The 23,892-nt window shown below is 44.3% G+C and overlaps 1 protein-coding gene across 1 annotated transcript in view; it reads left to right on the top strand.

The window, feature by feature from the left end:
* The window catches only part of PLXND1 (plexin D1), a 160,542-nt gene that overhangs the window by 114,806 nt on the left and 21,844 nt on the right, over nucleotides 1-23,892 (top strand). Inside the window, exons 24-26 of the mRNA XM_060271380.1 lie at nucleotides 1,783-1,913; nucleotides 5,114-5,312; nucleotides 21,401-21,547. Coding sequence (XP_060127363.1) covers nucleotides 1,783-1,913; nucleotides 5,114-5,312; nucleotides 21,401-21,547 — 477 coding nt within the window. The remainder of the gene's footprint in view (nucleotides 1-1,782; nucleotides 1,914-5,113; nucleotides 5,313-21,400; nucleotides 21,548-23,892) is intronic.

Genomic DNA, 23,892 nt, shown 5'->3' with positions numbered 1-23,892 from the left:
TAGTTTAAATTAGTTTAAATTATGGCATACGCTCCCATACAGATACAGTGATATTACCAACTTGGATGGCTTTAAAGGTTTAAACCAGGTGTTGGCAAGGTTATCCAGCCATGGGCCAGATCATTCCCACAGACATCATCCATGTGCCGGACGGGTGCAGCACAATGCCAGAAATGGTGTCTGCGCATGTCCACAGCACCAGAAATCGCTTCTGCACAGAAGCGATTTTCGGCGTCTACGCAGGTGCAGGCACCATTTCCTGTGCTGTGCTGGTTTAGCGCAGCGCGCGGGGGACTCACCGAGTGGGCGGCTCGGTTCACGGGCAGCCCGTGGGCCAGATAAACGGCCTTTAAACAAACCGAGGGAGGATAAAACTACCAGTGACGACTAACCACGATGGCTGTGTTCTACTTCCACTGTCAGAGGCATTATGCCTTTGTATAACAGTTGCTGAGAATCACAATTGGGGAGAATGCTGTTGCACTTTCATCTAAAGAAGTAATGACTTACCTCAGCTCCGTATTACCTCAAACATTTACTGCCCAGATACACTAAACATTTGCCACTCTATTTCCTCACTAATTTTCGCCTTTGAATCCCTGGTATATGTTGATTCATAGTACGTACTGTTTTCTTTAATGGACCTTTTAAGATGAGAAGTAAGTGCTCATGCAGGGGCTCCGTTCCCGACTGCCACACATCACCATGGATTCCCCTGTTCCTCCCCCTTTCAGCACCGAAAATGGTGTGCATGTCAGAAGGAGCACACATGATGATGACACACAAGTGGGGAGACACCTGTAATGTATATGCTGGTTGCAATAAGCAGCTATCTGCGGCTAATAGCCACAATGGTTATGTTCTACCTCCATTGCCAGAGGCTTCTGAATGCCAGTCGCTAGGAATAGCAGGGGGGCAGGGGGGCACTGCATTCGTGTCCTGCTCCGTGGTTTCTCTGCAGGCATCTAGTTAGCTGCTGTGAGAACAGGATGCTGGGCTAGATTGGCCAGGACTTATTACATTCTTATGCTGAGTCGCTCTCTCACAGGCTGCCATACCTCACAGAGTTGTTGTGAGGATTAAATGGTATGTGAGATAACTAAGTATGTCACCTTGTTCTTCTTGGAGGAATGGCGGGGTATAAATGTAATAAAAAATAATTACATCAGGGGAAATCGCTTGCAAAAATGTGCGTTCTGTGCCAAATTACATGCAAAAATGTGCCTGTTAGAAACAATGGCATAACAATAGGAATGAATGTTCATGTGGACTTCTTTTAAAACAATCACAAACAGATGCAGAAATCGAACAAACTGAACTTTAGTTTAGGAAAATGAGAGACAGGCAAGCTGAAATTGACAAATTCATCCATCCCTCGTTGCTAGTAGGTCACAAGGAAACACTTTTAGGCTCCTTTTTAAAAGTTCCCTGTCTAACTTGACGGAGAATCGTAACTTTGGAGGAGTTTTTACATGAATCAGGTGAATCAGGCTCAAAGCAGGGGAATGCATATTTCCCTTTTCACTTTGTGGTTGATATGTTAATTATACTGTGGTTTTTATTAAATGGTTTTCATTTTGTGTATCAAGGTAGCTCATACCTATCAAATGTGTAGTCATAAACTATTTGGAGTGCCTTCAGTGGTAAAGAAATTTTTGTTTTGTCTTGCTAGCTGCTATTAAGCTGCTGTACACAGTATTAAAATGAAGTAGGCCAGTTAAGACGTATGTGATGGGAGATGGGGGGGAACTGTTCTCATCCAAATTGCTGGTTTTGCCTTAGATTCCTGAAAATTGTAGACCCAACATGGAAGAAGGAATTGCATTGTTCTCAACCTTACTCAACAACAAGCACTTTCTCAATGTCTTCGTCCATGCTCTTGAGCAGCAGAAAGATTTTGCCGTTAGAGACAGGTAAGGTTCTCTTTTAAGATAACTTTAGGTGGCACACAAGTTCACCCTAACTTGACCACACACCTCTTTCACCCTGCAAACCTGGATGAGCCCTGCCCAGATTTTGGGCATTTAAAAGGGTACTTCCTGTTTGATAAACACAGAATCATTACTTTACTTGGTTTTCTCTTGAGTTCCTTTTCTAAACTTGATATCTGTGCTTGTGGGGGAATGAATGCTTCCAGATGTTTGTTTTTTAAAAAAAACCAAACAAACTCAGAGCAACTCCAAGTTTTAAAGAGGGTAGATAACCTGTTCACTTTCTGTGTACTCCGAAAGATATTAAAGCAATACTAAATAAGCCTTGGACTGCTGGTTTTGAATGCATTACATGAAATAAATATTTATAGTTATATAAAGACCATCGGGGCTCATTCACACACTCACAGATGGGATTTAAAGTTTGGTACATACGTACCTCAAATCAGTCTTGAGTGGGGACATACCCTCAACATATTACAGAAATTCTATCTACCTGACAGAAGGAAGCCAAGCAACACCTCAGGAAAAAGCAGATGTAGGATTTCATCTTCACATAAGTCCTCTTCAGACATCCTGTTTTTGTTTTAAGTTGCACATGGTTGTTGGATGCTGCAGGGACAAGCAGGTAGCCACACACACACACACACCGCCACCGCCGCCATTGCAATTTTCATCACCATCCACATATTGGAGGACAAGGATCTGAAGCAGAAAACTTCCTGGAAAATCAGGGTTCTAAAATATTTGGGGAGCCTCCCTTTTTCAGAAGGGTTGGAGGGCAATTGGAAGAGCCGTGCGGGGCTGGGCTAGCATGCTTGTCCCTACAGCAGGGGTGTCAAACTCAAATTCATCGGGGGCCGCATCAGCAGTTTGGTCACCCTCAAAGGGCCGGTTGTGTCTGTAGGACTATGTGTCCACTCTTTATTATCATAAATTATTGTCACTGCATTCAATTATTACTGTTTTTTGTAATAATGTAAGCTCATTCCCGCCCCCACGCGGATCACATTCCTGCGTCGTGGCGCGTGTGTGGGAGGGGATGTAAACGAGGGAAATTTGAACAAAAGGTGGGGATCGACGGCTTCCGGGGGGGGGGCTCAACTAAACCTTCGGCAGGAAGGAGAAAGCCACTGCTGGAATTAAAAACCTGCAGATGGAAAGAGAGCTTCCCTCTCCCGCCCTGCTCACACCCAAACCCCGCTAGGCAGGATGCCACACGCTGCAACCCACCCCATGCTTTGGAGAGGGGCAGGAACATGTGGTGCAGCGCCAACTCCCTGCTTTGCTTTTGCATCCTCCCTCCTTAGCGCCAGAGTCCCTTCCCCTCGCGCTGAGGGAGGGCAGCGGATTTCCCGAGGAGGAAGGCGGCGGCAGCCCCAGCGGACGTGCATCTTCGCCTCAGAGCTGCTCTTCCCCCCACCCGCGCTGTTGTCGTCTTCGCCGCCGCCTCTCCCTACCGGGACTGCAGGCAGAGGAGGCTTGAAAACCTCCCCCCCCAAAAAAAAAAATTCCCCTCCCACCTACTCAAACCGTGAGGTGACTCCATCTGGAGCCCTACATCACAAGGGGCTGAGAGGAGGCAGCGGCAGAGCGGGAAGAGCAGGAACCCGTGCCGTCGTCGCCGCCTCCCTCCCGGCCGCCCTCCGGGGAGCAGCTCCGCCGGAACTGAGAAGCCAAAGGGCGGCTCGGGGGTGGGGGGCAAGAGCAAAAGCCAGGCACCCTCCCGAGAGTCTATGAGGAGAAAACGGGGGAAGAGGGAAGAGAAACCCGGCTTCATCAAGAGAGCGGCTGTTGCACTTCGCCTACTTCCCCCTCAGGCTCACTCTGCGTCCCTTTCGCCCGCCCGCTCGCCCACCTCCCAGATGCAGCCGAGGAGAGGAAGGGAAGCGGCGGGCGGCGGCTCCCCAGTGCCGCCTCACTCGCTCTCGGAGACAACAGCAAAGCCCGCCCCCCAAAAAATCCAGCGCTGCTCCGTCCCGGCACCAACTTTGCCGGCGGCGCCTGTAGGACTTTCCTACCTCCTCGGCGGGCTTCCTCCTCCTCCTCCTGCATCTCACTTCCCCGTCTGGCCGCTGTGCCACCGCCTCCCTCAGCCTCATTCAAAATTGAAATTCCCTGGCCAAGGCCGTCAGTGCGGCTCCAGCGCCCCGGCCTCCGCCTGCAGCCCTGTTCCCGGTTTTGACCCTCGGCCAATCGCAGGCTCCAGAACTACTGTCAGTGGCAAGTGTCGGCGGTGGCTACGCGGGCCACATGACGAGGTCTGGCGGGCCGGATTAGGCCCCCGGGCCTTGTGTTTGACACCCGTGCCCTACAGGATGGGGGGAGCTTGCATGTTTCAGAATGCCTGAAGAGGACTGAACTTCAACAGTCCTTGAATTGAGAAGGGACAAAGGAGGAGGAATTTGATATCCTTATGAGTTAAGCTTGCTTCCACAGCACTGTGGCTAAAATCATTTTCTCTTTGCTTTTCTTGCATCCTCTCTGCACTAGACAACTATTCAGGCCCTTTTAGTAGTCATTTACGGCTCCTCCTGAGTCACTAGCATATCACAAAGTAGTCTTCATGGTGTTATCATGGAGCAAGGAGGATTAACCTGTTCTGAAGTGCATTCTGTGGCTGCCTCTGTCAGCAAGAGACACAATATATGGCACTTAATTCAGAAGCACCCTGTATAAAGAAATGGCAACCAGGGAGCTTTTAAAGGATGAAGAAAGTAAAGTAGTTGGTAGAGCTGCCTGGGAGTGTTTTATGGTTATTGTACAGCGGACCTAAGTAGCCTTGCATCTCAAGGGCTCTGTATATAACCCACATACAAAAAACAACAACGATATCCCCCTAAACATCATGCTGTTCCATTATTTCTTTAAAAGATACAACTATTATGCCATTTTCCAGCTTTCTGGTGTTAACCTTCTCTATTATTCTACAGAGCGCCAGAGCAATGTTTTTTCTTTGAACGATTGGCATCCATTTCTATCGGAGGGGCATAATACAATGTGATTATGCACAGCTGCAATACAAATGGTTTGAAGCTTCAACAATTTTGAAAGGCTTTGCGCAAAATAAATAAATAAATAAAATCTGGAATGTTACCATGGTTTTAATTTCTGTTCACGTTGATTGATGGGTCCCAGTTGTACTATCAGTCTCAAAAACCGCCCATTAACTCTTCTTGCAGATGCAACCTGGCCTCCTTGCTCACCATTGCATTGCATGGGAAACTGGAGTACTACACCAGCATCATGAAGGACCTCTTGGTGGATCTCATTGACGCGTCTGCCTCTAAAAACCCCAAGCTTATGCTGAGAAGGACAGAATCTGTAGTTGAGAAGATGCTGACAAACTGGATGTCCATCTGCATGTACAGCTTTCTTAGAGTAAGTAGGAAAGACCACATAGCTTTTGGGGAGGTGCTGTTTGCAGCCTGGTGCGACTGTGGAGAACTGGGCAGGGCACCTTTGATAGTTCATTGTCTCCTACTCATGGCATCTAGATTTCTTCCCTGCTCTGTTTCTAGGTAATGGTAGTCCAGGAGAGAGATTAAGATATAGTGTTATCTCACTTTATCAGCAACACTTCAATGCAGAATAGGTTAATGGGCAGTGAGTTGTCCCGGGCCATCAAGTAAACTTCACAGCTGAACAGAGATTTTCAGGTATCTAAAAGTATATAGAACGGCTGTCATTTAAGCAGCTGTGTTGTGAGGTCCCAAAACAGTAATGCATGTGATCTCTGAAAAGTTAAGATTTAAAAAAACTTAATCCCCATTGTTGAAACAGTTGATACTTTTTCCATTTAGCCTACCATAATATGTCGTGGCAAAATAACATACTAAGGTGATAACTAGCATAGAGGGAAGTTGTGTCTATGTCATTGTATTTTCAGCATTTTCAGCTTCTTTATCCCCCAAGTTTTTCTAGGGAAGAATTATACCCATTGATGCTGTTTTGGAATTTCTGTTCGAATGTCAAATGTTAACCTCTCAGATTTTGTTTCAAAACAACTGCATTTTTATCATAATGTTTCAACCGGGATTGTTGATATTGGCCATATTTCTTTTTGAGGGGCTCCCTCTGATCCTAGAAAATTACTAGGCTGATATTTCTATAGCCCAACATGAGAAATCCAAACATGAACACAAAGGCTGCACCTGTTTATGCAAATTTTGTAATTGGCTCAACTCAAATGCTGTCAGCATACTGTCTGCAAATGTTGCTTTTCAAGAAAGGATTGGAGGCTTGGAGTTTGCTTTCAAGAATTAGGCTCAAATTTAGTTTGGGATTTATAAAAAAATAATAATACAATTTTATGCTCCAAAACATAATCAGTGATGACCAAAACTACTGATACTCAGCTATTTTATTAATGAGCCCCATGAATCAAGGCTTTTATTTGTTCAGCTCCCAATTTCTGGTTCCATACTTTCATCTAAGTAAGTCTTGCCTTACCTCAGCTACTGTATTAACTCAAATGTCTACTGCCCATGTACTCTTGCCACCCACAGCTAATTTTCACTAGTCACCTTTGAGTCCCTGGTCTATGTTCATTTCTTGAATTAATGTCACATCCATTACAGAAAGAGTTTAAAATTTACTCAAAGTACTATATCCTTTAATGGACCTTTTAAGCTGAGACATAAAGAATACGTATGCTGTTTGCAGTAAGCAGCAATCAGCAGCTACTAGCCACAATGGTTATGTTCTACCTCCACTGCCAGAGACCTCTGAATGTCAGTCGCTAGGAATTGCAGGTGGGCAGAGTGCCATTGCATTCGTTTCCTGCTCCCGGGTTTCTCTGCAGGCACCTGGTTGGCTAGTGGGAGAACACCATGCTGGACTAGATGGGCCATTGGCCTAATTTAGCAGACTCTTCTTATGTTCTAACCAATACAGTGGAACCTCGGTTTACGAACACCTCGGTATACGAATTTTCGGTTTACGAATGCCGCGGACCCACCTGGAACGGATTAATTCACTTTCCATTACTCTCAATGGGAAAGTTCGCTTTAGTTTATGAACGCTTCAGTTTATGAACAGACTTCCGGAACCAATTACACCCATGCTTCAGGTTAAAGGACGCTTCAGATTGAGTACTCCGCGGACCCGTCAGGAACGGATTAATCCACTTTCCATTACTTTCAATGGGACAGTTCGCTTCAGTTTATGAACGCTTCAGTTTAAGTACTTTGCGGACCGTCTGGAACAGATTAATCCACTTTCCATTTTGTGTTCATAAACCAAGGTACCACTGTAATGTTGAACACACACACACCCCAATGACATAATTTGGCTCTAATTCCCTCATTAAGAGGGCTTTTTCAGTTCCGGCACCTCTCAGGTGGCCGCCATTGCCATTCTAAGAGAATGAGGGTTCACGGTGAGTTCTGCCACCGCCTTTTTTAGAAAAATAGCACTGCTTATTAAAGTGAACAATATTTAGAAGTTTTGACTATTTTGAAAGGGATCCCAAGGGTCAACTAGTGCCACCCCCTGCAATGCAGGAATCTCAACTAGATCATCCATTTGTCTGATTTATATGATTTGTATGATGTGCCATTTGACTGTAGGCATTCAAAGTCTGAACTGCATCACATATTTAAACAAAACCAGTTTGTTCATATGCGTTCGGTGATAGACATTCAACAAGCCTGGGAAGGGAAAGAAAGTAGGAGACGTGTGTGTTTTTTAATTGCATGCTATGGTGCTAAAATCTGCTGATTTTGCATATACTTAGCCTCCCGGTTAAGAAAGTGGAGACCTCTTTTGGGACTAGAGAACTCAGCTGGAATCTGATACAACCCAACTCAGCTGCCTAATTTCTTCTGAACATTGTGCGAGAAAACCTTGGGAGGGGATAGAGCTTTATCTTACAGGACCTCTGAGCAGGATGGTCTTACAAAAGAAATTAACAACGCCTGCAGTTCTCATATGGTCTTTTATGTTCCTCTGAGCTCTCTTCTGCTGCTCTCAGATAGGCACGCATGAAGAAACAGCCACTGTTTACTATCGCTCTAAGGCACGGGTGTCAAACACAAGGCCCGGGGGCCAAATCCGGCCCGCCAGACCTCGTCATGTGGCCCGCCGAGCGCCCCAGCCAGCGGGACCCAGCAGTGGGACCTTGCTGCTGAAGCGCCGCGCCAACAAAGCGCTGACAAACAGCTGGGGCCGGGAAAATGCTTTTTGCCCCTGGGTCCCTTCGCGCTCTTTTCTGGCGCTGAATCAAGGCGGCGACCCCCCCTCCCTTTCTTTCTTCCTCTCTCTCGTTCTTATTCTTTCTTTCCCTCTCCTTCCTTCCTTCCTTCTTTATCTGTCTCCTCTCCCTCTTTCTTTTTCTTTCCTTCTTTCCTACTCTTCTTTCTCTCACCTCTTTCCTTCCTCTCTCCCTCCTGCTCCCTCTTTTCTTTCTTTCTTTCTTTCTTTCTTTCTTCCTTACTTCCTTACTTCCTTACTTCCTTCCTTTCTTCCTTCCGTCCTTCCCAACTTTCTTCCTCTCCCTCATTCTTATTCTTTCTTTCCCTCTCCTTCCTTCCTTCTTTCTCCCTTTCCGTCTTCTCTCCCTCTTTCTTTTTCTTTCCTTCTTTATTCTCTTCCTTATTTCCTACTCTTCTTTCTCTCCCCTCTTTCCTTCCTTCCTTCCTCTCTCCCTCCCACTCCCTCTTTCCTTCCTTCCTTCCTTCCTTCCTTCCTTCCTTCCTTCCTTCCTTCCTTCCTTCCTTCCTTTCTTCCTTCCTCCCTCTCCCTCTCCCTCTCCCTCTCCTCAGAAACATAGGATGCTGCTTTATACTTCTGGCCCTTAAACCCTGGAACCAGGAGAGCAGCTTCAGTGAGTCAACCTCAGCCAGTCCCTTTGGTGAAGGGTGGTGGCTCACTGGCAGAACATCTGTCCTGCATGCAGAAGGACCCCAGCATCTCCAGGTACTAGTAGCTCTGCAAAGGTCCTGCATGAAACCCTAGCGAGCCTCCACCACCCAGTGCAGTTACCAAAAATCATTTTTCAATCAATTGTACAATAATTGTACATTTGAATATCTACTTGCCATTATTCTGACTATGTTTCTGCTTTCAGAGCTAGTTATTACTTACATTATTACAAAAAACAGTAATAATTGAATGCAGTGACAATAATTTATGATAATAAACAGTGGACACATAGTCCTACAGATACAACCGGCCCTTTGAGGGTGACCAAACTGCTGATGCGGCCCCCGATGAATTTGAGTTTGACACCCCTGCTCTAAGGCTTCACATCCCACCTTGCGCCTGTCTGAGTGCAGGAGAGCTATCTCAGAGGAAGAGTTTGGTCTGCTCAGCCAGGGTGAAGGATGCAGCTTTCATAGCAGGAGAGTGAAGCAAAGATTAGGACTCTTAAATGTTAATCTAAAACATGAAGCTAGCTTGTAAATAATTTGTTCCCCCCAAGCCTGCCCCCCCCCATCTTTTAAACCTGGCATGGTCCCAGCTAAGAGAAAGATAAAAGACAGATGTTAAAAACATAAATTGATTCTCCATGTGTGCTGTGATAATGCTTTAATTCTGTGGTATTTTGTGGAGCAGCCGATAACTGGCTGAATCTGGGGAAAGCCTGCCAGTAAATTAGACAATTTGGAAGGAAGCTGGTTTTGACAAGGGTGAGACAGTGCCACCTCTCCTTCTGCTGTTGTTCGTTCGGCTGAAAATCAGCTCTTGTCTACTTAGCTGTAGAACCGGAGGACAGGAAAAGGCAGCATGCCAGTGGTGAAGTTCAATATTTTAAAAAATATTTTGTGTATATGCATATAAAATTGCTTGGCACTTTTCATTAGGAACAATACTGCGTTTAGAAGCAAAGTGATAACAAAGAACACATGCAGTGCTTGTCCTGAAATATACAGCTGATGTTCTGGTTTTGTCTTAACTGGTGAGGAAATGTCTCATTGAAAAGCAACGTAAGGATAGCTACCCCTGACTTTCTGGCTTGCTGCTATGAATTGTGTGATCTAAGGAAGAATCAGGATTAATTGGTGGCCTAACTGAACATAGTCAGTAGATCTTGAACTCATCTCAGTCTCAGGTAGAAGTGCTTTTAATCATCCAAGTGAAGAATACCATGGATTATCTCATACATAGAAAGAATTGCCTCATCTCTTGCTAAGTACAGAAGGGCAGTCCTGCTGGATCAGACCAAAGGCCCAGGTAATCCACACTGATCAACCAGATGTTTGTAGAAGACCAATAATAATAATATAAATAAATAGTTTATTATTTCTACCCCAGCCACTCTGGGCGGCTTCCAACAGAAGATTAGAAATACATTAAATTAAAATACATTAAAGCAGGACCTGACAGCAGCAGCACTCTTCCACTAGTGATTCCCTGCAGCTGGTATTCAGAGGCATACCACTCCTCATCGCTCCTCTCTGGAAGCTGCAAGTCTAAACCTGAGCATCATAAATGAGCACCCCAGTGAAGACCACATCCTTTAATAAAGTGAGCACAAGATAAGAGACTGGTAAGGGACCACCTGATTTCATGATTTGCTTATGAGACACTTGGAAGTAGTGAGCAGCAGAAAACAACCTTTCTCCCTCCTCTAAAGGATGTCATATAGAGGAGGGAGAAAGGTTGTTTTCTGCTGCTCCAGAGAAGCGGACACGGAGCAATGGATTCAAATTTCAAGAAAGAAGATTCCACCTAAACATTAGGAAGAACGTCCTGACAGTAAGAGCTGTTTGGCAGTGGAATTTGCTGCCAAGGAGTGGGATGGAGTCTCCTTCTTTGGAGGCCTTTAAGCGGAGGCTTGACAGCCACCTGTCAGGAATGCTTTGATGGTGTTTCCTGCTTAGCAGGGGGTTGGACTGGATGGCCCTTGTGGTCTCTTCCAACTCTATGATTCTATGAGAGACTCTTGACTGCTTTGGAGCACCTCTGAAGTCCAGCTGGAAAACACAAGCCCAACACAGGAGTAGGATCACTCAATTGCATAGATGATGCTCTGATGCAATGAGGTTTCTCACTGCTTTCAAATTTGGAAACCTGTCCAATGTCAGAAACATGGTCTCTCCTCTCCATTAAATTGGAGGAGGGGCAGAATTGATTGTGGCAAGCACAAGATTTAGCTTACTTATCTAGACTAGCTTAAAAAAATCTTTATGTGACAGAAGATAACTCTGGGACCTGTCTGGATTCCAGTCTCAGACTATAAGCTCCCACTGCAAGCCCATGGATAATGTAACCAGACAGAATGGTTCCGTCTCTCAGGAAACTATGCAAACTCTCTATAGGTTTGCTGATAGGTTGGTCCTAAAGGACAAATTCAGTCATCCAGTTTACATCAGCTCTTCCCAAAATGCTTACAAAAAGAGAGCAATGAGAAGGCAAAGTATAGTTTCAGAAATCATATTTGTCCTACACAATTGCGAGTCCCCCAAACCCCCAGGCGACCCACTGAGCGGAATAAAGACACAGGACAACGTGCTATGGGATTCAAATTGGCCACAACTTTATTAAGATTCAGATGTAGGGAGACCTTGGCTCAGGCATTGGGCGTTATCCTTCCCAGTCCCCAGCTGGGGTTCTGGGAGGCTTCGGGGTTATACACATGTGTGGGGGTTGGGGCTGGCTCTGGAGAACATATGTTCAAGCAGAGAGAGGCCGCCCCCTGTTCACCGCCGCTGGAAGGGGGAAGTGATGACGCCTATTGGCATGGTCAAGGCTTCCCCCAATACCCCGATCTTGTTGCTGCAAAGGGGGTGAGGTCTCTGCCTCATGCCCCTCCCTCTAGGAAAATTGCCAAAGAATTCCGCCCAAGGCCTGACACCGCCAAGTTGTGACGTATTGCTACGGGAAAGGCGAAACCTGCCAATGCAGGGAAATTCCTTTCCGACCCTTCAACAGCGGCCTTGACGTAGCAGTGCCCGTGTACCTGTAGAGAAAAGGTTAACCTGCAAAAGAACTTGAATGAGGGTGGGAGAAGCTCTGGAACCAACTGGTGCTTGGAGGTAAGATTCAAATTCTATTGTGTGAGCCGGACAGTCCCTCCCCTTACCTGGCCATCCCCTGGCAACACCTCCCCAGGCAGGATTGGGTGCTAGACTTGAATTGGATGCTAGACTTGGGTAGGTGGAGACCCCTGGCATCCTACCTGGGAAGGTGGTGCCAGCCCCGAACTACCAGGGAGTCACCCTCTGGGATAAGGGGGCTGCGCGCGACCACGCAAAAGTCGCCCCCCCCCCATTGATATTGTGGCTACACAGTATGATGATTGTAGTGTTCAGTGATCCATTTATTTGTGGTGACTTCAGAGTTTTATTGTTAAATCTGGTGATAATTAGGACTGAGAACATTTCTGCCCCCACACAAATTAACCTGATGATATCCCTGAATCCACTAAACAGTTTCCTAGAATCACAGAAAACAAATGATAGATGGCTGCACATTTTGAAATGGTTGGCCATTTCTGCATGCACACTTGCAGGACCAAAAATTAGAGAACATGTTCTTGTTGTGTTTAATTTCTTCAGTTGTGTGTGCCTCCAAGGTAAATGTAAATGTAACAAAAGCCCATAAGTTTATTCACAACATTCTTAACATTAAATATGGTGTTATGCTGCACCAGTGTCCCATTATTACAGTTGCCCTCACAATAGAGCAATTGATGTGTTTTCCTCCTGAAAACATGAGAGTATCAGGGAATGGGAAAATAACAAAGAGCATTGTGGCAATTGTAAAAAAATGAAAAAGCAGTTTTGATGATACAATCACCATTTTGCTCTTACATACTCAAGGTGCAGTCCTAACCACTGGCAGGCAACAGTGGGTGGTGGAACCACCACTGCTTCTGAAGCCCCCCCCCCCCCGCTTTTCTTGGCCAGGGCAGAAGAGTCTACATGTTTGCTGTACCACCTTCAGACCAAGCAAACAGGCCAAGTTTAGGCCCCTTTGCCACAAGCTGCCAGGAGTTCGACAAGCTTAGGATCCAGTGACGACTGAGCCGGCTCACCTCTACCCCTTTCTCTGTCCCCCAGATGCACCATTTCAATAATTTATGCTGCCAACCTTTTGGCATTTACCGTATTTTTCTGTCTATAAGATGTCCCCCATGTATAAGACACCCCCTATTTTGGGGGGCTCTGATTTAAGAAAATGGGGGGACATGGCCCCTGTGTATAAGATGCCCCCCAATTTTGGATATTATTTTTTAGGGGGGGGACCTAGTCATATACATGGAAAAATAAAGGAAACTGCTGGTGGTTGCTTCCTCCCACTCATGTTTTCTTTGGATACAGTGGGGAACTTCTACAGCAACAGAACCTCATCCAAACCCAGTGCAGTGGAACCAAGGTTCAATCTGTATAATAATCACTGCTCATTCTTTTTGCATTTCATGATCTTCTGACTTCACCCCTCTCCCCAAAAAATCATGTGTGTTATCTGCTTGTCAGTTTAGGATTACACTTCATAATGTTAGATGAAGTGGACTCTGGTCCACAAAAGTTTATACTGTAATATATGTGTTAGTCTCTAAGGTGCCACTAGAGTCTTGTCTACTTCAACAGAGTAACTTGAACTCAGATTAACAATGGAATGTCAGCCCAGGTCGGCTCAACCAAGAGAAAATGGAAGTCACAGTTGATTTCTAACTGCAAAGGTTTTGGAAAAGTAAAGCAAGCCTACTATATTCAGGGATATTATACCCAGATCCACCAACAAGAAATTAGACCCACAATCTGCAATTTAAATTATCCGCTATAAGTCAAGCATTTCCATTATGCACCACATTTTTGTGAACCAAGCCCAGTCTTACAGGCAGCTTTCGGTAAAGAAATTTACTAGCCCTCCTGTAGCACTGGGCCGTGAGACATATGTGACGATGGGTCTGTTTTTAGTTCTTGAATTATCCCCATTAATCACAACATCTATTTGAAACAGCTGCTGCAAAAGGTCCTTAACAATTGTGCAGTGGAAAAATTCCAGCTGCTTGTATTTTCCCTCGTAAGTTAGCATTACATGATTTAAACATTTGTTTTATATTAATTCTGTGCCAAACAATCCATCCATTTGTATTGCAGAAATGGAGGGTTGAAGAGCAAACCATCTAAAAATGGAAACATTCAAAAATAGTCAAATAGCTATCCATGGCCTAAGCAAAGGGCAACTCCAGTGATGAGCCTGACTAGTTGGTTCAGTTTGTAAATATAGCCCTATTGTGAAAATTAAAAGGCTCAGATTTTAGGTGCTTTCACAAATGTGTTCTGCTGCCAAGAGATAAGAGAACTTACAAAGAACTGCCTGGTGCAATTAGGCTATTTTCATTGCACTTGGACTTACTCAGCCAAACTTAACTAGACTCATCCCCTTTTTGTTTTGGTTACTCTGCAACACAAGTCAGCTAGACTCAGACCTCCTTCACATGGGAACCCAAGGATATGGCGTCCACTTCACAGTGGTGCAGTTCCATGCTGCTGGGGGCGTATGTGTGAGTACTGTCACCACAGCATGGCCACCAGGTGTGCTAATACTGTTGACAACAGCAAACCATGGTTTATGGCTAGCTAGCAATTTTGCCTCATTGGGGGAAATCAAACAACTTTAATTGTGACTTCATGGCTTGTTTCTCCCACGCCAAGGGAAGAACAAAGGTTGCATGCACCATTACGTTCCTCATTCACAGTAAAACTTCGATAAGCCTGCAACCCTGGTTTATCATGACATACAAATGCAGCTAATTGTATACAGAGTGACCCAAGTAGCTTAATCCTTAGGGAACACCTTCATACAATTTATTTTGCTTCAGGGTCCTTCTTCCCCCCCCCCCAATTCGCACGTGTCTCGTTCTTGTGAACATATTCACATTGTGGTCAAGGTCTGAGAGTTCAGACATTTAGGGGACAGAAAAACAAAGAGTTTCAAAAACACAAATCTGAAAAGAATTCCGCAGAAACACATTGCTTCAATTCAGACAGGAATTAAGGTTAAATAAACTTTCATGGTTAAGGAAGGTGATAGTTTGGTGTGATGTCTGAAGTGATAAATCATGGTTTGCAATCAGCCAGCAAAGCTCTTTCTGAAATTATGTTTAAAAGTATATTTGCAAGTCATGCTTTTGCTGAATTAATCTGAAACCATAGTCAATACTATTACTCTTATAGAAAATGAAAAACACAAAAGGAAAAGGAAAGCAAACAAGCATCTCTAAATAGTGGTTGATTTGGAATTGTAAGGAACGGTTCGGGTTTTAAACCATGGTTTGGCATGATGTCTGAAGCGTGCCAGTAAAAATATGATGTGACTTCCAGAAAGTTATTGTATGTTTCAGGAGAAGAAGAAGGTGCCTCAATAAAAACCTAGATTTGCCGTAAAAGACTTAGGATTTTATTAACGTAAACGTGAGAAACCCCAGAAGGCTTTTGCCTTTTGTCATACAATGAGAGCCAAACAAGCTGTGATGTTTATTGCATGATTGCAATTAACGTGTCTGGTTTTTAAATTTTTAATAGCAGCTGCAGGGGATCAGAATTAGGACCAAGAAGGTGGGTGGACACTTTTCCATATGCTGCAGTCCCAATAACACCCTCCCCAACTGCTATTGGAAGCTGTCAATGTAAGCGTCTCTCCTGGGGTTGAATTACAGCTTCAGGTGGGAGCACTTTCAGTGGGACTCCAACATGGGGGTGGGAGAGAGTTAACTCTGCTTCCCTGCATGCTGTGTTCTCATCCCACCTGCTCCCACTGTACAGTCACTATTGATGGCTTAAAATTAGGTATGTTCATTGCAGTCATATAGGTAACATCATTCTAATTTGGCACTAAGAGAAGCACTTTGGAGTTAACTTCAGAAACCAAAGGGGGAAGAATCAACTGAGTCCTCTTTGGAGTCTAACTAAATGCTAATATACAAGCCCATCACAAATGACATTCTAGCACTTCTTTATCTTCTCTTGATAGGACAAGATAGGCGGTTCTTTGCAAAGATTAAGGTTGCATAATGCAGATTAGTCCAAGTTTTTTAAACACTCGATTGTACTCATAATCAGGCTAGTTTTTTCCATCTTTTCAGTGTATGACGAGAGACAAGGTAGGACTAGTAATTTAATGGTTGTAAGTATGGAGCCTTGGAGGGTGTTGCCAGGGGTTCTTCTGGACAAATGAACACAGAGTGCAAGAATTTGTCGTTTCACCATGAAAATGTTATTATTTATAATTTATAAAAAAATATGCATATACCACTAGATAATAAACAATATCAATGAAGTTTACAACAGTATATATGTATAACAAAAAACACTTTCACACATTTGAAGTTAGAGAGCATCAGCTGTTATAGAAAAATGTATTCTTAATTGCTTCCATAAGCCAGGCAGAATAGGTTTCGGCAGGCATTGAAACAGAAGGCACCTGCTGAATCTCTGTTGGCAGAGTATTCCACAGGACTGGGCCAATGACACTAAAAACCTCTTATTTCATGCTGATGTCAGAAGAGCCTTGCTAACCCTAAGGTGCCCTGGACCTATGTCGTTCAGAGCTTTCAAAATTAATAACTGGAACCTGGCTCAGATAGGCAGCTAGTGCAGATATTCTAGCAATGGTGCAACATGTTGTCAGCTAGGTGTCCCCATCAGCAGTCAGGCCACTGCATTCTGCACCAGATGGAGCTTCCAAACCAGGCCCAAGGGAAGCCCTAGAAAAGTGGATTGCAGTAATCCAGCTTCAAGGTTACCGATGCATGGACATCCCTGGCAAACCAGGCAAAGCTGGTAAAAGGCACCCCTAGCCACAGAGGAGAAACAGGGGGCAAGGATTGAGCCATGGTTCTGTGGTCCAATAACTAGCCAAATAACTAGAATGTGAAGCCAAGATTGAGACACTGGAGTTTGCTATTATGTGTCCACTGCTAGCCTCCATAAAGCAATGTTTTTAATGTAAGAAATGACTTTGAATTGGGGTAGTTGGAATAGTTCTATTTGTGCCCTCAGGCATTTTAACTCTCTATAATATGTTCCCAAGAGACATCTCTAACATTGTTTCAGTCTCATTAGAAGAGTAGCTTGTACATTTAACCCAAGAGTTCATTCTTCCCCTCCCAGTTGTTGTTTAAATCCAGCATATAGAAAGAGAACTTCATACAACCTATATGGAACAGTTCAAAGGATGCCAACTTTAGGTTTCATTAATACAAAGTGATTTTACCGCCCAGGGTTACTTGTAAGAGCCCATAACATTGCAGTTACAAATCACCAAACATTTCATTAAAAAGCAAATATAATAGAGAAGGAAATGTGCTCTGTAAATGTATTCAAAACACCCCTTTCCCCCACGAATAAGCACATTTACCGGTACAGCTCTCCCCCCCCCCCAACAAAAAGCCTAGTCCGAGGATGGTTTCGACTACTTCCCAAACCAGTTTCCCAGCAATAAATTTGAAATAAATTCCAAGTTATCCACTTCATCTATAGTCCCTGGCTGTCCACTTCCTTTCCAATTTTTGAAATATACTGACTTTCTGTTTCTGCAGATTTTCACAACAATCCACAATTTCTGGGATTCAGAAACACAAAGAACTAGCATGTCAGAGGCTGGGACTTAAAAGTTTATTTCTTGTGTAATAATTCTTGTTGTAAAGTCTACAGCATGAATAGTGTAGCTGCCTGCTTAACTGCTTCTTGCTGTGGCACTCTCAGACGTAGCGGGCGAGAAATGTTCACATGCTCTGCTTAATCATATGCGATACATGTTATGCCAAGGCAGTAAATATCAGCTCTGTCACTGTGGCCTTCTCGCAAAACACTTTTACTGGCTTTGGAAGCAGGTTTATGATTCAGGTGCAATTTGTCTCTGGCTGAGACTCTGACGCATTTTGTGGTGGAGACTCAGCTACATGCCTTACAAGGCGGTGGGGGTAGGGATGTTCCCCTCTAGCATTTCACAGTAAGGCCAGCCTTTTCAACAGCTCCCTTACAAGGTACACACACTTCCTGCTCAGAGACGGAAAGCATGGCTACATTCTTTAATGCATTAGCTATGGATCACCCATTGCTTTTTCCTGCAAGACCAATTGCAGTCGTTAACAGTCGTCAACAGGTTTACTACTCCTATCAGCCAATCACCCATTCCCACCACCCTTCTGAGTAATACCCCTCCCCACCCTCTAACTATACATAAGGGTCTGGTGACTTCTGTTTCAGTGTATCTGAAGAAGTGTGCATGCACACGAAAGCTCATACCTATGACAAACTTAGTTGGTCTCTAAGGTGCTACTGGAAGGAATTTTTTTATTTTTTGTTTCGACTGCGTCAGACCAACACGGCTACCTACCTGTAATTAGCTAGGGAGTTAACATCCTTGAGCACAGTAGAATTGAGCTCCAAGTAAACATGCATAGGATTGTGCTATAAAAATCCGAAGCACAGGGCAATCTGGAGCCCTCTCAGTATCGTTTGCTTTCATGAAACCTTGATTGCAAGAACATATGTGAATACCCCCCAAAAAAAAAAAATACATCTGATTTTATTCTGTAACAATGGCCTTCGTCATTCTTGCGTCCAAGACCTTTTATATATTTCTTCTCCCTCCCTACTTTGAACCCTAAACCACAGTCTGTTCTCCAGGTTTTGTGAGACTTTAATTAAGCATGTATCTAGCATTAAAGGTAAAGGGGCCCCTGACCATCAGGTCCAGTCGTGTCCGACTTTGGGGTTGCGGCGCTCATCTCGCTCTATAGGCCGAGGGAGCCGGCGTTTGTCCACAGACAGCTTCCAGGTCATGTGGCCAGCATGACAAAGCTGCTTCTGGCAAACCAGAGCAGCACACGGAAACATCGTTTACCTTCCTGCCGGAGCAGTCCCTGTTTATCTACTTGCACTTTGATGTGCTTTCAAACTGCTAGGTGGGCAGGAGCTGGGACCAAGCAGCGGGAGCTCACCCCGTTGCAGGGATTCGAACCGCCGACCTTCTGATCAGCAAGCCCTAGACTCTGTGGTTTAACCCACAGCGCCACCTGGGTCCCGTATCTAGCATTAAGCACCTCCTAAAGTACATCTCCATTCAGAATCAATGCTTTGATAGCTCCATCGTTTGGGGCTATATTTTCTCCTCTTCATGCAACTGCTGTGTGACTCATGCAGAAAAATCAAGGGTGTCAAACATTGCAAACTGTTGACCACAACAGGCCCAGTTAGATGTGGGTATCTGGCAGAGTGTTGACAAAACCTTCAAATAAGAAGCTAGTATGAGTATTGTTTTAGCATAAGAATGCTGCTTGTTGCAAATTAAATCCTGGCACTTACACAACAGATGGCATGTACCCATCTTCAGCCGTATAGTAGCATCCCAAGTGTAGCGAAGCCAAAGCTGGCATGAAACTAGCTGCTGTAGTGATGAGGAAGCATTAATAGCGTTAGCATCAATCAAGCAGAGGAATCGGAATGAACAGACGCTGGCCACTTGGATTCCTGAAACATTTTTGCAGTAATTGTACTTCTCTTGCCCTTAGCAATTAAGAAATTCGGAAGAAGTGTGCGTGTGCATGAATGCATGAGGGGAAGAGTGAAATTGAATTACAAAAATGGTAAATTAATATAAACGTTTTAGTTGGAGGAAAAAATTATGAATATTAAAAAGGCTGACATATAAAGGATTTCTGAATTAAAATACATTGGGGTTAGCTTACAGTCATTTGACAGTGAAACTGGATGAATTCAATCTGGAAAATTGCCTTTGAAATCTCTGAAAAACTGTACTGAGAACGTGAATAAAATTACTGTTATCCAATTTCAGTGGTATCAGTATTGAAGTACAATACTGCCAAGTAAAATAAGCATGGCGTTAATGTCTGGATAGGATCCAGATTGTACAATTGATAATATTACCTATCCTCCCAATATAGAGACATATAAATGTCATGTTCTGGTTTCACAAGAGACTAAGCAAGGATCCCATCTATTCGTGGGGCTTTACAATAGGATAATTTCATTTTGACTCTTTAAAATTACTCCTGTAATTTCATTGTATTATTACTTCCAACTCTGCTTCCTGCTCTAGTTTCTATGATAATATTGCTTGATTGTATAGAATGATGAGCATCTCTTTTGGGTTGCTTGAAAGCTGCATTTGCTCTCCAGGATCTTAAGGGCTCCTGCAGACGACCCATTTATTCAGCATTCATCCTGATTGCTTCTGCAAAGTTTACATGGTGCTTAGACTTTGCCTTGAGTTTATTGAGCATTCATTCTGATTTGTTTATAGGGTGGATAGATGACAATGAGCATTCATCCAAATTCGCTTGTGGGTGTTCATGCATCTTCCTGTTAATCATTCTTTCACCTCCAAGTTTTCTATGTGCTTCCCCATCGCTTTCCTAATTGCAAAAAGTTGGGGGAGGGAGGGTTAAGTGAGATTTGTTGTACTAGGACAACAGAGGACTTTAACTGCACAAATGTAATGTTTCAGTTTGCACTTGAATTTCCTCCCACAAAATAATGACTAGCCTGGAGGCCACCTACAATAACTTTGCTTGTAATATTTACGTCTGTAAATATGGCAGCATGGAAATGGCTCTGTAAATCAGGGGTCGGCAAACTACGGCAAAGCAGGCCAGATCCGGCCCAATTGCTCTCAGGATCCGGCCCGCGGACGGTCCATGGATCGGTGATTCTGTTTATTAATTTCCCCCCCTGTTAACTTTTTCCAGTGTTGCCATTTTTCCCCTGACGACATTTCCCCCCTCTCCCTCTCACACACTGCAGCGCCTCCTCCCTCCCTCCCTCCTCCTGGTTTCTCCTCGCCCTTCTCCCCACTCTGCGTAGTGGAGGAAGGGGGATGGGCTGAGCTGGCTGAACGCCATTTTGGGCAGCGCCTCTCTGGAGCTAGCCAGCCCTTTTGGGCCACTCGTCCCTCTGCTGCCACCAGCCTCTGCCGCTCGCAAGGGCAGGCACAGGAGCCACGGGTGGGAGAGGTGCTGCACTTTGCCAATTGCGGCTCCTGTGCCTGCCCTTGCAAGCGGCAGAGGCTGGCGGCAGGGGAGGAGGAGGAGAGCAGCCTCTCCTGCTTCAGTGACACGTGCTGCTCCTTTCCGATGTGGTTGATGCCTTTGTCTGATAGTGGCAATTCCTTTCTGCGGGACTTCTGTGGGGTGGGGTCCTCCTTGGGATCTGCTACCAAGAGATGGGATTGGGGCTTTGTGTGTGCTCCTCTTCTTCGCTCCTCTTGCTTGTCCTTCCCATTTTGGCTGGGCCACCAGCAGCACCATAGGTAGACAGGGGGAGGGGAGGGGATGGGGGAGAGAGAGGGAGAGAGAGAAGCCCTCTCTGCCATGTGTGCGCGTGCACAAACACACACACAGTCCGGCCCACCACAGGGTCTGGGGGGCGGTGAACCGGCCCCCTCCCAAAAAGTTTGCTGACCCCTGCTGTAAATCATTGCGGGGTGTGTGAGAGAAATTACGCTCATTGGTTCTTGGTCACCAAACCATTTCCTGTTATTTCCCCTATTAGGAAACTGTTGGGGAGCCCTTCTTCCTCCTGCTCTGTGCAATCAAGCAACAGATCAATAAAGGCTCCATAGATGCCATCACTGGAAAAGCCAGGTATACTCTCAACGAAGAATGGCTATTGAGAGAGAATATTGAAGCAAAGCCAAGGGTAAGAGATTCCTGCTCTTCAGTGAAAAGGATTTGTTTGTGTCATGGCTATATTTGAAGGTTGAGTCATCCATATCAATTTTAGGAACTGGAGCTCTTTTAAATGGGGTGAGGCAGTGTGCCCTATTTCTAGACTTATATTGGGCATTTGGGGAATGAGAACTGGAGGGGAGGGGCAGTACTAAATAAAGAAAAGTGTATTTTGAGTCAGTGGATGAGACCAACAAGTATATCCTGTAAATAGACCAAAATCAATGGGTACAAAATAAAAAAATTCCTTCAGTAGCACCTTAAAGACCAACTAAGTTTATATTTTGGTATGAGCTTTCGTGTGCATGCACACTTCTTCAGATACGTGCATGCACACGAAAGCTCATACCAAAATATAAACTTAGTTGGTCTTTAAGGTGCTACTGAAGGAATTTTTTTATTTTGCTTCGACTCAGACCAACACGGCTACCTACCTGTAACTAGATCAATGGGTACAGTAAGTCACAAGAACATTGAGGTTGACAAGTCAGGAGATCCATAGGAAGGCTTGTGCCCTAAGTACACAGGTTCCTTAGGAATTGTGCGTATCAGATCGCTTTGTTTTCAGATTCACTGTCAAAATGGTTTCATTCTCCATGTAAAGTTACCATCCTTGTGCTAGCATATATTAGACCTGGAAAAGTACATATGGAAGTACATCTTATTTTAAAACATCTGGGTACTAAGGTCTTCAAGGCAGAGAATATACCGAGGCCATTGTGAAATCCATCTGATTGGCTGGTGTTCATGATATGCTGGGGGGGAATTAACAAGCCATTATCAAAAAGGAGTGTCAGAACTTTTCAGCTTCTGGCAAAGCACTGACTTCGCTGCCAGCAAAGGTTGCTGGTTGTAAAGCGGAGTCCACGGTGTGAAGGCTTTTACGCAGGGTGTTACAGAAGTCGTGCTGAAAAGTGATGCTGTAAAATGCCTCTTGTGGGACTGACTCATACAAAGAATGTAGAGTCTGGGGGAATATGTTAACTACAACCCTGACAGTAAATGCAGTAGACAGACCTTTGCAAAGTCCAAACCAAGCTCTGCTTTTGATTACAATAGCATAAATCTGAAGGAGCTCTCCCTGAATCAGTGGGGTTCACTCAAGAGCTGTGCTGGTGTAAAAATGAGAGCAGGTTTTTGGTTGGGGATCCTTTGTTGCCTTGCTGTAGGTTCACATTACCAACATTTACAATTTATGATGCAGAGCTAAGGAGGTTAGCAGCAGGGCTTTTGGCATTAACTTTCAATTTACAGAGATAACTCCATAAGAACAAATTGAGAACGTGCTACTGACTCTTTGTTTACAAGTAAGCGAAACAAGTGAATGCACAATTCCCAGGTGATAGTAAATAAAGTCCCTGCAAAAATAACATCAGTGTTAACCAAACTGTGGGTAGACCTGGTTATCTTTAAAAGAAAAAGAAAAACACATTAAACTTTTAAGTTTCATTGCTTACCATTCACAAAGCAAACTCTGATCCTAGAAATAGGCATAATTCAAAGTCTGTAATGGTGCAATAAGCGACAGTGGCACCCAGTAAGCAAGGGAATGGTTCAGATACACCCTGCTATCTTGTCTGGTCACATTATAAAAGGTTGCTGTCAAATTCTGATGGGGGATAAATTCCCTTCAGCTTCCATTTAAAGGCAAACTTTCCTAATTCTTTCAAAACAAAACACAAGCCTAAATGTGCACTCTTCGAAAGCTGCACTTCTTCAAATTTTGCAATGCAGTTCTTTAGCCAAAGAATATGTTCAAAAACGCTTATACCAGGGTAAGTCAGCATAAAAATGCACATGCATACTAAATGCCAATACACAATTAGGGGAAAACTCCTTTGCAAAAATGCATACAAAAATGTGTATGTTAAGAAAAATCCACACTAAAATGCTTACGAATTTTCATGCACATTTTTTTTAAAAAAATGCAAATGTGGAGAACTGAATTTAAGATTGGAAAAATGAGACAAACCAAAATTAATAGATCTATCAAACATGGATGGCTCATTCTATGATGTCAAAATGCTTTTGTGAAAGTACATGAATGATCTACCATTGAATGACGGCTCCTCCCCACATGATGAGGAACTCCTGATTCCTTCTTCTACAAATCTTGAATTTGGGAACTTGTATGCTGAGTTGTCTAGTCATTATATTATGACAAAACGCTGTCAAATAGCCCCATTCTGCGCTTTGAAATCCTGAAAGGCAGGGCTTCAGAGTGCAGCATTACCTCATGTCACTGTTCAACATTGTACAGTAGGTTAACCAGCTGCCACTGTATTATACCTATTGGTTCACTGGCACTCAGTCCCC

This window comes from Zootoca vivipara, chromosome 2, assembly GCF_963506605.1.
Source record: "Zootoca vivipara chromosome 2, rZooViv1.1, whole genome shotgun sequence".
Taxonomy (NCBI): Eukaryota; Metazoa; Chordata; class Lepidosauria; order Squamata; family Lacertidae; genus Zootoca; species Zootoca vivipara.
This window is presented reverse-complemented; position numbering and strand designations above follow the sequence as displayed.